General features: G+C 38.5%; 1 protein-coding gene across 6 annotated transcripts in view; it reads left to right on the top strand.

The window, feature by feature from the left end:
• Hacl1 (2-hydroxyacyl-CoA lyase 1) overlaps positions 1 to 15,034 on the top strand; it is a 216,384-nt gene that overhangs the window by 33,797 nt on the left and 167,553 nt on the right. For 5 of the 6 annotated variants that reach the window (XM_070018621.1, XM_070018620.1, XM_070018625.1 and 2 more), the window contains 4 exons: positions 942 to 1,096; positions 2,409 to 2,567; positions 4,264 to 4,371; positions 6,610 to 6,796. In XM_070018621.1, coding sequence (XP_069874722.1) covers positions 942 to 1,096; positions 2,409 to 2,567; positions 4,264 to 4,371; positions 6,610 to 6,796 — 609 coding nt within the window. Of the gene's footprint in view, positions 1 to 941; positions 1,097 to 2,408; positions 2,568 to 4,263; positions 4,372 to 6,609; positions 6,797 to 8,403; positions 8,459 to 15,034 lie in introns of those variants that run through there. The other variant, XM_070018623.1, reaches the window with a different exon arrangement.

Below are 15,034 nucleotides of genomic sequence, written 5' to 3'. Positions count from 1 at the left end.
GTTCAGTATGGGGGAGGCTGAGGCAGGAGGAACTTGAGTTTAAGATTTTCCCAAATATATACTGAGATCCCTGTCTCAAAAAAAAAAATACTCTGGAATAAAATTTTCAGTTTTTCTGAGGCAGTGTTTTCCTAAGAGTGCTCAAAATGGTTTATTTTTGTTTAATCCAGTGTTTCCCAGTTATGGGACTTAAGGACTTTCCAGAATTTTCCATGTTACTGTTTATCTAGGATCTCTAGGACAAGAGATATTTTCCAGCTTATTTGATTATGTCCTAAACTGGGATCTGGAACACATTATTCTTTAAAAAAATTTTTTTTATTGTAAAGATACTGTACAGAGGGGTTACAGTTACATGAGTAAGGTAATAAGTACATTTCCTATAGAGCATTGTTACCTCCTCCTTTATTTTCCCCCTACTATCCTTTCCCTGCCCCCCAACTCCTCCCTCCTCCACACCAAGTTGTGAAGTTCGTTTTCAACATAGTGTCTTGTACATCTCCTTACGATGGGTCAGCTTGTAAACTTGTTTCAGCATTTTGTTATTTCCCTTCCCTTCCCCAAATTAGAAGAGTGAATATACAAGATTCAGGGAACCAGAATCAAATACAGTGACAACAGGAGTTATACTATAGGGGGAAGAACATATAAAAGAAACAAAAATCACATAGTACATTAAAAACAACAGTGACAAAGAAAAAATACCTCTTGTGTTCATTTTGTTTAGCATCATTTTCTAAGGTCATATGTACATAGCTTTTGGCCTTTTCTGCTTATCTGGTAAGATTACACATTTTTCTTGTATAGCCATGAGTATCTTATAGCTCATATATGTTGCTCACCTGTTCCCAAATAAGTTTGATAGATAGTAGCTTTTTGGCACTGTTTGTTTCCATTGTATCCTAATCTAATTTAGAGCATATTCCTCTCTCCTGTTTTAGGAGTTAGCTTCCAAAAAGTCCCTACCTATGAATTATTACACAGTATTCTACCACATTCAAGAACAGCTACCCAGAGACTGTTTTATAGTAAGTGAAGGAGCAAATACTATGGACATTGGACGTACTGTGCTTCAAAACTATTTTCCTCGTCACAGGTAAGAATTCTAAGAAAGACCCTGGCACCAATAGCTACTACTATTCCTAGCTAATCAGGAGGCTGAGATCTGAAGATAGCAGCCTAAAGCCCTCAAGGGCAGACTTTTTGTTGGTGGTGGTGGTAGGATTTGAACTTAGAGCCTGGGCACTGCCCCTGAGCTCTTTTGCTCAAAGCTAGTGATCTGTTGCTTTGAGTCACAGCTCCACGACAGGTTTTGAATAGTTAACAGGAGATAAGAGTCTCATGGGGACTTTTCTTTCTTTCTTTTTTCTTTCTTTTTCTTTTTTTGGGGGGGGTCTGGTCATGGGGCCTGAACTCTGGGCCTGGGCGCTGTCCCTCAGCTCTTCAGCTCAAGGCTAGCGCTCTACCTCTTGAGCCACAACGCCAGTTCCAGCTTTTTTCTTTTTGCTTATGTGGTGCTGAGGAATCGAACCCAGGGCCTCAGGCATGCAAGGCAAGCGCTCTACCACTGAGCCACCTTCCCAGCCCTTCATGGGTACTTTTCTGCCAGGCTGACTTCAAACCACATTCTCAGATTTCAGGCTCCTGAGTACAGGCATGAGCCATCATGGCCTCTGAAAGGCTGTTATCTCCAGTAAACCTGCAAAAAAAGAACCCAAAAAGCTTTCCATTGGAGGTATGGCTCAAAGAATAGTGCTCCAGATGGGAGCAGAAAAAGCTGAGTAAGAGTGTGAGGCCCTAAGTTGAAACTCTAGTACCAACCAAAAATAAGATTTCCAAGAAGGAAATTATAATTAATTATATGTAATTTGAAACTACAACAATGCAGATTAAGAAAACATTTGAGGGGTTGGGAAGGTTGCTCAGTGGTAGAGTGCTTGCCTTGCATGCATGGGGCCTTGGGTTTGATTCTTCAGTACCACATAGACAGAAAAAGCCGGAAGTGGTACTGTGACTCAAGTGGTAGAGTGCTAGCCTTGAGCTGAATAGCTGAGGGACAGTGCCCAGGTCCCACGACTGACCCAAAAAGAAAACATTTGAGGACTGTATGTTCGATGTATAAGTATTCTTAGGTGAAGTTTTATATGCTTAGTATGTCTTTGGTAGCATGTGATAATTTGTATACTTAATGTTCTCTAAACAGACATGAGTTACTGTTTCTTCTTATGTTCCTTGTCTTTGACAGTTTAGTTTCTTATACTCTAAATATTTTATGTGGAAGAAAAGGAGCATCTATTTTTTTTGTTTTTGTTTTTTCTTAAACCATGTAAGTATAACTAGAAAATTTGTGCCAGCCCTACCCTCTGTTTTATGCTCCAGAGTTTTATTTTAGCTTTGTTCCCTAACAGGCTTGATGCTGGCACTTTTGGAATAATGGGTGTTGGTTTGGGATTTGCTATTGCAGCTGCTCTAGTGGCTAAAGATAGAAACCCTAAGCAGCGGGTCATCTGTGTGGAAGGAGACAGTGCCTTTGGCTTTTCTGGCATGGAGGTGGAAACCATCTGCAGGTAAACCAGAGTCCTTTCACATGAGACCCACTTGACTGACATAGTTGCCAGGTGTTCATCATTGCCAGGTGCCTTGTGTATAATATGGTACTGTGTCTTGAGGATCCCAATTTAAGTGACCAGGATTTTTCTCCCCAAGACAGTATGATCATACTAAAAATCTGCATTGCTGTGGAAAGTAGTTTTGAGATCACTGAAGAAAAGATGTTGAGGCCTAAAAGAAGCTTGTTTTCTGCTGGGAGATGGAGGGCTTAGCCTCTGGGACAAGTAATCCAAATTTAAACATGGTTCCACCATGTCAGAGCTAAGTGGCACTCATCTCTAAAACAAGCATAGGAATACTTCCTGCCTTGCAGATGGTTGTGAGGACCAAATGAGATCATTAAGTTAACATTTAAGATGCAATTCAGTGAATGTGTGCCATTCATATATCTTGTAGTTGTGAGTATTCTTGGAGAAACTCATGACTGTGGCTCTACTATACAAGTATGAGAGCTTTATCCCCAGCTATATTTACCTATGGTAAAAACATTCTAAGTCAGGGCTCTTATATAGGTCTTTTGATATTTGACATATCAAAGCTTTGAAAGATGTTTTGGATCTTTTAAAGCTTTGATACATAAAACTGTCAAGATGAAGGGTAAGATTGCCTGTTAGAATGTCTCTATTGACAACTAAGTGATATATACCAAAAAGATAATTTATGGGGAAATTAGTCTTCTAGAGCATAGTCACTCCTTTTTAGCATAAAGAACAAATAGTTACCACATTTCTCTTATTTAACAGTGGGCACTGTAGTTTTGTCTGTACCACCTGACCTCAGATATTACGTGTAAAGAAAGCAAGACCCATATTCTTTTCCAGTCTCTGATGAGGTTTAATCAGTCTTTTTTTGTCTTTGCTATAATGTATAGAAAATTGCTAGATGTTCTTTTTCCTCTACTGATCACACCATGCCAAGTGTTTCTGATTACAAGTGCAGTGTTTTGAATGCACATTCAGAATGTTAGTCACTGTGTCTCATGGCATCTAGTAAGGGCTGCTTGTCTGTGAGGGGCTCAATTAAAAGAAATGTTACTTCTCAGTGCTCCTAGGAACCATGTGGGGTACTAATTAGGAAATGTTTTTTTTTGTTTTCTTTTTTTTTGCATTTGAGACAAAATAGATGCTTTTTATTGGCATATGTGTGCATAGGCAGAATTAGTATCAGAATATATTAGAAACTCAGAAAATGAAACACCAAAATAAGCAATAATCCAATTGGTAAATGGACAAGGGATCTGAAAAGACATTTTTCAAATGAAGAAGTATAAACAGCTAATAAATAAATGAAAAACTACTTGAAAAGCTAGTTAACATCTTCACCATCAGGGAAGGTGTTTTTCCTATTAACACCTGGATCTTCAAAAATCAAGATTCAGAAGAGTCCAGCAGTTTGCCCAAGATCCATAGCTAAAAAATGAAATAAGAATACTATCCCCCATTCTTGCATTCTTTTTACCACTACTTAGTGTTTCTGTTTATGATTTGGTATTCTTTACTAGGATGATAAACACATGAGTTTTTAAATTTTCCTCTTCATATTATAAAAAGCCTATAAGATGTCATCTATTTTTAAAGTGAAAATTTCAGCCTAAAGAAAACAAATTGCCTTAGATTAAAAATAGTTTCCTCCATATTTTGCTTTCACTTACAGGTACAATTTGCCAATCATACTCTTAGTAGTGAACAATAATGGAATTTACCAAGGTATTAATACAGATACTTGGAAAGAAATGTTGAAATTTCATGATGCAACTACAAGGTGAGTATTTGCTTGGTCTCATATATTTTAATCTGTGCTTTAAAAGTTTATTGTATCAGGGTGGCATATGCCTCTAATCCCAACTACTTGGGAGGCAGAGACAGGAGGGTAGAGGTTTAAGGCCAATCAAGGCAAAAGTTATCAAGACTCTACTAATGCATATAAAATTGAATATGAACAGCATTTTTTACCCATATATAAAAAGAACTAAAAAAATAAATGCTATAATAATAATCCAGTTGGGCTGGGAAGGTGGCTCAGTAGTAGTTTTTGCCTCTCATGCATGAGGCCCTGGGTTCAATTCCTCAGCACCACATAAACAGAAAAAAAAAGTTGGAAGTGGCACTGTGGCTTTTGTGGCAGAGCGCTAGCCTTGAGCTAAAGAGCTGAAGGACAGCGCCCAGGCCCAGAGTTCAAGCCCCACGACCGACCAAAAAACAAAAAAATCCAGTCAATAAGTAGGAGATGAATATTGTTTGTTTTGATAGTTGATCCTTAATAAGCCAGCCCTGTATTCCTGATTCCTCTGATCATATGATCTATGATTAGGTGCTACAAAAATAGTTTATATTCAGATAGCCACTGAAGATTCACATCAATAAGTATCTTGTTAATGACAAAGCTTATTGCAAAAGACCCCAAACCTATTATTCCTATACTAGGGAGAAAATATGGTCTTCCTTTCTGTTACTACATGGATAAATCTTGGTTATCTGATGGCAGAGTCAATCTAAGATAGTGTTATATCTGGCTATGGAGTATAGGACAGATGTAAATGTATGAGCCTGAGGTGGTACAGGATACCAACATGTTTGTTTATGCTGCCCTGACTTCGAGTGTTGTATCATTGCTATTTTTCTGTAACCATTCTTTTTTTTTTTTTTTTACTCATATAGTTGAAAGTGTAGGCTCTACTGTATAGTGTAGTACCCACTAGGGCTGGGAAGGTGGCTCAGTGGTAGAGCGCTTGCCTTGCATGCCTGAGGCCCTGGGTTCGATTCCTCAGCACCACATAAGCAAAAAGAAAAAAGCCGGAAGTGGTGCTGTGGCTCAAGTGGTAGAGCGCTAGCCTTGAGCTGAAGAGCTGAGGGACAGCGCCCAGGCCCAGAGTTCAGGCCCCACGACCAGAAACCCCACCCCCCGAAAAAAAAGTAGCCACTAGTCACATGTTACAGCATAAATTTAATTAACATTAAATGAAATTAAAAGTTGAACTGCTCAGTTTAATTGTATTTCAGTCACTCATGCAAATAGGTGGCCAGTGGCTACCATATTGGCTATAAAACATTTCCATCATCACTGAAAATTCTGTTGAACTCAATTAAAAATGTAGAAAGCTAGGTATAGTAGTATACCCTCATAGTCCCAGATACTCAGAAAAATATAGAATAAATTTTTTTGTTACGTTAGACTTTTCATTATCATGATAAATACTTTTAAGAAACAGTTTATGGGAGGAAATATTTCTCTCTCTCTCTCACTCTCTCTCTCTTTTTCTCTCTTTTGGTCAGTTGTGGGGCTTGAACTCTGGGCCTGGGTGCTGTCCTTCAGCTCTTCAGCTCAATGTGAGTGCTCTACCATTTGAGCTGTGCACCACTTCTGGTTTTCTGATGGTTAATTGGAGATAAAGTTTCACAGATGTTCCTGCCCAGGCTGGTTTTGAACTGTGATCCTCAGATCTCAGCTTCCTGAGTAGCTAGGATTACAGGCATGAGCCACCGGTGCCTGCTGAGGAAATGTTTATTTTGTCACAGTTTCAGAGATTTTTTAGTTCATGGTAGACTGATTCTGTTACTTTTGGCCTAAGGAAAAGTTGCACATCATGGCAGAGTATAAGGTGCAACAAAGGAGCTCTCCTCATGGCAGTCAGGAAACACAGCAAAGCAGTAACAGGAAGGGGCCAGGGCAAGTTATAGCTCCCAAGGACTCACTTTCAGTGATTCACTTTCTCCAACCAGGCCCTATCTTCCACAGTCACCTTCTAATAGTTTGTCCAGATTTTGAATCCAGTCACCTTCCCAGACCCCTGTCTCTGAACACTGCTCACAGCAAGGACTAAGCTTTTAATATATTAGCCTTTTAGGGGAATGTTTGATAACCAAACCATATCATTCGTGTACTGACATCTCAGTTTAACTACTGGAGGTAAAAGTATGTCTTTCAGCTCAGCTTAAAGTTTGTCACAAACTATTTCATAGAATGATTTTTTTTTTAACTGATTCATGATTTTCTTTGCAGGGCTCCTCCAGTGTGTCTCTTGCCAAATGCACATTATGAACAGGTCATGACTGCATTTGGAGGCAAAGGGTATTTTGTACAAACACCAGAAGACCTCCAAAAATCCCTGAGACAGACCCTGGCCAACACAACTGAACCCTCTCTTATCAACATCATGATTGAACCACAAAGCACACGGAAGGCCCAGGTAAATGCACTTGTTATGAAGAAACTAAAAATTCATTTTCTATCTCCCTGTTCTCCAGAAAAGAACACTCTCCACAGTTCTTTTTAAGCCATTTCCAAGTTTGATAATTTCATGTCTTATTCACTGAATAAGGTAAGATTCTGGCAGGTGTTCTATGTGAGAGAGAGTGTGCCAAGCAAAAGTAGACTTACAGTTCAGTAGGGAGTAGGACAGTCTAGTGACCTCATGATTGAATACTGCATGACAGTGTAAGGTAACTGCCCAGAAAGAACCAGTTCTAACAACAAACATAAAACTAAAGAATCTAATTTAAATCATTTTGTTGTTGCAAAGTTATTACCTCAGCATGGAGATATTACAGTGATCCCTCATCTATTATGGGAATTATATTCTAGAGACCCCTGTAATAGGTAAAAATCCACAAAGTAGCAGCTTCAGATACTTGTCCCTCACTATATTGTCGTTCACTTATTGCTACTTTGTGGATTGTCACCTATCATGGGGTTCTCTGGAATGTAACTCCTGTGATAAGTGAGGAATCACTATTTCCCATATATACTTATATATTTTTAAAACTACAATATAGTGAAGCAGCAATATAGCAAAGGACAACTGTAGTTCTAGAGTTACTGAACAGTAGTCTATTCCTTGTGACTCTTACAAGCATTTTTGTTGTTGGTGGTGGTGGTTGTGGGGCTTGAACTCTGGGCTTGGGCGCTGTCCTTGTGCTCTTTAGCACAAGGCAAGCCCTCTGCCTCCTGAGCCACAGCGCCACTTCTGGTTTTCTAGTGGTTTATTGGAGATAAGAGTCTCACAGACTTTTCTGCCCGGGCTGGCTTTGAATCATGATCCTCAGAACTCAGCCTCCTTAGTAGCTAGGATTACAGGCGTGAGCCACCAGCGCCTGGCTACAAACATTCTTTTAACTAAAACAATTGCTGTACCAGGACATTCTTACGGATGGGTGCATTATTTATTTGGAACAAGTTCAGATAAGTTGCTTCTATTCTAAATTAATGGGAGAAAGGGGATTGATGGTTTGGGAGTGCTGAGAAAAGAAATATGTGTGCTTTTAGTACAGTATATAATCTTTCAGTGTTAGCAATTTTACAGTCTTAGTTCCTAATTCTAGCTTGCTTTAGATTCCTGTATCACAAATCTTACACTATCCTGCCTCAATTCTGTGATTGTTCTTCTATTTCCTGCATTTAGCCACTTGAATATTATTTTCATTCCATTTTTTTATATATTTTACATATACTACAGGCCACATGTGTAGGGTGCAATTGGTGCTTGTAAAAGCTTTTATGCACACTTCTTTCTACTCTCAGACTTGAAAGCTCAGACCTCTGTGGGCTTCCATTATCTCCTCTCTCCATTTGAGTGAATTTCTGTTTCTGCCAGACTCTATTGTCTTTTGTGGCCTGATTACTGTTAGTGGAAGAGGTCCCAGAAAGCCATTTTAGGTTGTTTCACAACACAAGGCAGGATAAAGTTTATCAGTTTTAGCTCTGTTTTTACTAGGCTGAAGGCAAATCATTTTATTACCATTGTATAGTTCAGTACATTTGTTCTTTCTGACTGAATGCTATGTTTTCTTTCTCTAGGAATTCCACTGGCTCACTCGCTCTAATATATAAATAAAGATGTCAGTTGATGGTCTTTGAGTTTTTTCTTTCTTACAAAGTGGAATTTTATTTTCTGCAGCATAAGTATGCTAATATTAAAATTGTACAAAAACTTTATGAAGTATATTTTATAGTAAAGGAATGGATTAAAAACTGAAGACACTGTTATCCTCAAAGGTTCATATGCTTTTAAAGGCTCGACACTAGCCTGTGGCACTGTTAGTGATGATGGAGCCATCTGAAAAATGTTGGCCCTTCCTCCTACATCTTACTCAGTCTGCCACCCTAGACCTTCAGCAAAACCAAAACTGCCTTTCCCTGAAATCAGGTGACACAGGCCTTTCCTGTCACCTGCAAACAGGTGACACACAGGCTTTTACCTGAAAACACAGGCTTTTACCTGAAAACAGGTGATGTAGGTAGCTGCAATTTCAAATGGTATGCAGTTTCCCTCTCCCTTGTTTGTGAAGTTAAAACTGTAAATATTAACTCCTTCCACAACAGTTTCCCACTCATGTCTTACATGAATCTGCTCTTATAAAAGTTGTACTTGTAATCCTGCCCAGCTGTTACTCTCTGCCTGTGAAGAAGCCTATCGGTTTACTGACATTAAGTCTCATTGAATATGACCAAGTGTCCAAGTGATTTTCTTTTTTTTTTTTTTTGGTCCGGTCGTGGGGCCTGAACTCTGGGCCTGGGCGCTGTCCCTCAGCTCTTCAGCTCAAGGCTAGCACTCTATCACTTGAGCCACAGCGCCACTTCCGGCTTTTTTGTTTTTCTGCTTATGTGGTGCTGAGGAATCAAACCCAGGGCCTCATGCATGGGAGGCAAGCGCTCTACCACTGAGCCACCTTCTCAGCCCCTGGCTGCTTTTCTTAGAAAGAAGTTACTGAGCCAAAGAAGAAATCATATCATACTCAAACTTATCCTCTCAAAGTATATTTAGAGCAGCAAACCCTAGGTTTTTTTTATGCCACTTGGAAATCAACAGTTAGCTTTAATACAGTCATGTGTTACACAATGATATTTTGGTCAATGACCAAGTTTGTACACAAATATGACATTGGTCTCAGATGATTGCAATGGAATTTAATAGACCCTATCATCCAGTTCTGTCTTAGCCTCCATAGCCAAACAACACAACATATTGCTTGTGTATTTATGGTGATACTGTTGTAAACAAACCTACTGTACTTCTGGGCATCTATAACACACACAAAGTTATGTACTACATAATACCATGCCAATTAAAAGAATGACTTGCTAATTTATATATTTACTAAATATCCTTTTTAGTCATTATTTTAGACTATGTTCCTTGTGCTTATTTTTTAGAAGTTTGCTGTAGTATACAGTATGCTGTTAAACTTGATACTTGTGTCAACCTCATACAGCTTATCTTTAGTGTGTCTCATGACGGTATTGTTTTTCTTGTACTTCATTTAATCTTGTTTTGTTCATCATGGCCCTAGCACAGTATATGAACACACACACACACACACACACACACACACACACACACACACACACACACACACACACACACACACACACACACACACACACACACACACACATAGCTTAGATGTGTTAGTAGGCTATGCCATCTGGATTTGTGTAAAATATACCCTATGATAATTTTACAGACAAAATCATCTATGGACTGATTTCTCAGTAAATATTCTCATTATTAAATGACACATGACTGCATAAGAAAAAAATTAATGTACCAATACAAATTCTTATACTTCATGAAGTCTACTTCACAGAAAAAAAATGTAAGTAATAAAAGTGAGTGTGAAAAAAACAGTAATTGAATGAATCCTATGTATTTTCCAGTATAGGCAAGAATAAAATCCTATTAGATGAGTAAAATAGCAAAGCAGAAACTGGAAAAATGTATGTATGAAAGAAAATAGGACATACCTTTCAATAGTAACATGTTAATGGTCCTAATTCACCAATCAGAAGATATAGAGTAGCAACTTGTATTAAAAAGCTAGATCCAACCTGTTATTGTTTACAAGAAAGACATCCACTGACAAAGACGAATAAAGACTTAGAAAGAAAAGCAGCCATGAGTCACCATACTTAAATCTGATAAGATAGACTTCATGTTCAATTAGAAGGGACAAAGATGGTCACTTTCTATGAATAAAGGGAACAATCCTTGAGGAAGTTATTGTGGTTAACATATATGCTCTAGACAGCAGTGTACCCAAATTCTTTAAACATTTATAGATTTGTAAGTACTGATAGACCACAGCTAATAATAATGTAAGACTTAATACCCAAGTCTCACCAATAGATTGATCATCCAAACAACAAAATCAATCAAGGCACCAATGCTTCACACCTGTATTCTTAGCTGCTCAGGAGGCTAAAATAAGTATGACAGTTTGAAGCCAGTCTGGCCAGGAAAGTCTGTGAGACTCTCATCTCCAGTTAACCACCAAAAGTCCAGAAGTAGAGCTGTGGCTTAAGAGGTAGAGTGTCAGCTTTGAGTGAAAAAGCTAAGAGTTCAAGCCCCAATACCTGTGCGTGCACACACACGCATACACACATGACCAAAAAGGCAACCAAGAAGTCTCTCACAATGAGATGACACAATAACAGATATCTACAGAGTATTTCATCCAATAGTAGGACAACACACATTCTTCTCAGGAGCCCACAGAACTTTCCTTAAAATGGATCATATCCGAGTATATAAGCCAAGACTTATCAACTACAAGAAAAGTGAAATAAGACCTTGCATACTATCACACCATTATAAAATTAAACTACAACTCAATGGCAAAGGATACAACAGAAAAAATGCAAACACCTCAAGACTGAACTGTTGAATGACTGAAGAAATAAAGCTACTGAAGAAATGAGATATCAAAATGTTCTTATGAGTCTAATTAAAATGACAATACCACCTATAAAAATCCATGGGATATACCACAAAGGCAATTTTAAGAGGAAAATGTGTAGCCATAGTGACTACATCAAAAGAACAGAGATGGGCTGGGAATGTGGCTTAATGGTAGAGTGCTTGCCTAACATACATGAAACCCTGGGTTCAATTCCTCAGTACCACATAAACAAAAAGCCAGAAGTGGCACTGTTGCTCAAATGGTAGAGTGCTAGCCTTGAGCAAAAGAAACTCAGCCATAGTGCCCAGGTCCTGAGTTAAGGTCCCAGAACTGGCAAAAGAAAAAAGAAAACAATGCCTAATGATACACCACAAACATTTAGAAAAACAGGAACAAACTAAACTAAAAATTAACACAGAAAGAAATAGTAAAGATTAAGGCAGACTAATTAGGGTAACTAAAAAGATTACAAAGAATTAATGGAACAAGTTGGTTCTTTGAAAAAAATAAGATTGCTTGATAAACTGCTAGCTAATTTGATCCCCTCCTTCCAAAAAGAAGAGACTCAAGAAAATTTGAGGTGAAAAAGGAACACCATGATAAGTACCAGTAAAATGCAGGTAGTCATGAGGGAATACTTGGAAATCCTATACTTAAACTGGAAAGTCTAGGGGGAAAAAAGGGATAAATTTCTTTTTTCTTTTTTTCTGATCATGGGGCTTGAACTCTGGGCCTGAGCACTGTCCCTCAGCTCTTCAGCACAAGGCTAGTAGTGCTCTACCACCTGAGACACAGAGTCACTTTTGGTTTTCTGGTGATACTGGATATAAAAGTCTCATGGACTTTACCTGCCCAGGCTGGCTTTGAACCATGACCCTCAGATCTCAGCTTCCTGAGTAGCTAGGATTACAGGCTTGAGCCATTAGTGCCTAGCAAGGGATAAATTTCTAGTACAGTGTTCTACCAAAGTTGAACCAAGAGAATATAAACCACCTAAATAGATTATACAAGCAGTGACTAGATGGTTTCACTGAGGAATTCTATTAGACCTTTAACCAGGCTTGGGAATTTAGCATACTTGCTTGGCAAGTGCAAGGCCCAAGGTCTGAGCTCCATCCTCAGCTCTGTAAAATAAAAAAAAAAGCAATTAAGGAAGAGCTAACATTAGTACTGCTCAAATTCTGTGACATGGAGAAAGAATACTATCAAACTCATTCTATAAAGTCAGTATCATACTCATTCCAAACTAGACAAAGACAACAAAGAATTTTAAATGAATTATTCTCATGCAGAAATTCTCAATGAAATTCTTACAATTCAAATTTAGCAACATATAAAGATCATACAACATGACCAAGTTGGTTTAATCCCAGGCATGCAAGCATGGTTCAACCTATACAAGTCAATAAATATAGTATATTTCTTAAACAGGACAAAAATGTTAGGCAGTTGGCCGGGTCTGGTGGCTCACATGTGTAATCCTAGCTACTCAGGAGGCTAAGATCTAAGGATCATATTTCAGAGCCAGCCCAGGCAGGAAAAGCAGAATGGCACTGTGGCTCAAGTGGTAGAGTGCTAAGGACAACACCCAGGCCCAGTTCAAGCCCCACAACTGGAAAAAAAAAAAAATGATATGCAATCATCTAGATGCAGAAAAAGCCATTGAAAAATTCAGCAACCTTTAATGATAAGAACTCTGAAGAACCTAGAGTACAAGGAATGTATGTAAAATTAATAAAGGACACACATACATGTAAAACAAACAAGTCTTGGTGCTGGTGGCTCACACCTGTAATCCTAGCTACTCAGGAGGCTGAGATGTGAAGATCTCAGTTCAAAGCAGTCCAGGCAGAAAAGTTTGTGAGACTCTTACCTCCAATAAACTACCCAGAAACAACTGAAAGTGGTTCTGTGGCTCAATTGGTACAGCACTAGCCTTGAGCACAAAGAAGCTCAGGGACAGTGCCCAGGTGCTGAGTTCAAGCTCCAGGATCAGCAAGAAATCCTCCCCAAAAAACAAAAAACAAAAATCGCAAACCTATAGCCAACATTATTTTAAATTTGGAAAAACAAATTATTTCCCTTAAAATCAGGAATGAGACAAAGATGGCCATCCCCACTCTTATTCAGTGTTTCACTAGACTTTCTAACCAGAGTAATTAGAAAGGAGAAGGAAAGAAAAGAGATTCCTATAGAGAAGGAAGAAATAAAAATTGTCTCTATTGCAGATGATGTGATCCAACACTTAACAGGCACTACAGATGCCACCAATTTTTTTAGAATTAATAAATACCTTTGGAAATGTACCAAATCAATACATGAAAATCAGCAGCTTTAAGGGGCAACATTGTCCAAAGAGAAATGTACTCTTCACCTGACTCACGTAACTGTGATCTCTGAATATCACCTTTATAATAACAATAAAAAATTTAAAAGCAGCAGCCTTTCTATATGCCAACAATTAACAGTCTTAGAATGAAACTCAGAAAATAATCCCATTTCACAATAGCCTCAAAAAATACTTAGTAACCAAAGTGAAAGACCTCTACAAGGAAAATTTAAAACACTGAAAAAAAAAATAAGACAACAGGGCTGGGAAGGTGGCTCAGTGGTAGAGCACTTGCCTTGCATGTGTGAGGCCCTGGGTTTGATTCCTCAGCACCACATAAGCAAAAAAGAAAAAAGCCAGAAGTGGCGCTGTGGCTTAAGTGGTAGAGCATTAGCCTTGAGCTGAAGAGCTGAGGGACAGCGCCCAGGCCCAGAGTTCAGGCCCACAACTAACCCCCCCCCCCAAAAAAAAGATGGATAGCTCTCTCATGCTCATGGATCAGTAGAATTAATATTGTAAAAATGGCTATACTGCCAAAAGTAACCTACAGATCACAATGTAATGCTACAGATACAATGTAATGAAAAAGAAAAAAAGCCACACAGTTACAGCTAGCTAATGTTTGACAAAGGATCCCAAAACATCCAGGAGAAATGATAGTCTTTTTAACAAATAGTGCTGGGAAAAGTGGTTATCCACTTGAAGGAGATAGAAGCTAACTCACTCTGTGTAAAACTCCAAATGGATCAAGGAACTCTAAGTAAGACCCGATACTTTTTTAATATATATTTTTTATTGTAAAGATACTGTACAGAGGGGTTACAGTTGCCTGAGTAAGGTAATGAGTACATTTTCTATGGAGCATTGTTACCCCCTACCACCCCCCTTACTCCTCCCTCCCCACCAAGACCTGATACTTTAAACCTATTCCAAGCAAAGGTAGGAAAAACCCTGGAAGTTATAATAAAGCACAGGTAGATATTTTCTGAATAGGACTCCAGTTGCCCAAATTAAAGAATTTCTGCACAGCAAGGAAACAATCACCAGAACCAAAAGAAAGCCTGTATAATGGGAGACAATCATTACTTGCTTATATACAGCAGATAAAGGGGTAATATACAAAAGATACAGAGAACTAAAAAGAAAACTAAATAGCAAGAGGAGAAATGATCCAAAATAAATCGATAAGCAAACTGGACAGTTCTTACAAGAACTACAAATGGCTAATAGATACATAAACCATGCCTCACACCTTTAGCCATAAAGAAAATGCAATTCAGAATCACACTAAGATTCCATCTCACCTCAGTCAGAATGGCAGCCATCAAGAAAACAAAGGATACAAGGTAGGAAAGTAAACACGAAGCCACTATGGAAAGGAATATGGAGGTTCCTCAAAAGAATAAATATCAACCTTTCT

This window comes from Dipodomys merriami, unplaced genomic scaffold, assembly GCF_024711535.1.
Source record: "Dipodomys merriami isolate MVZ:Mamm:240054 unplaced genomic scaffold, mDipMer1.0.p SCAF_13, whole genome shotgun sequence".
Lineage (NCBI taxonomy): Eukaryota > Metazoa > Chordata > Mammalia > Rodentia > Heteromyidae > Dipodomys > Dipodomys merriami.
Note: the sequence above shows the minus strand (reverse complement) of the source record. Positions and strands in the feature narration are given on the sequence as shown.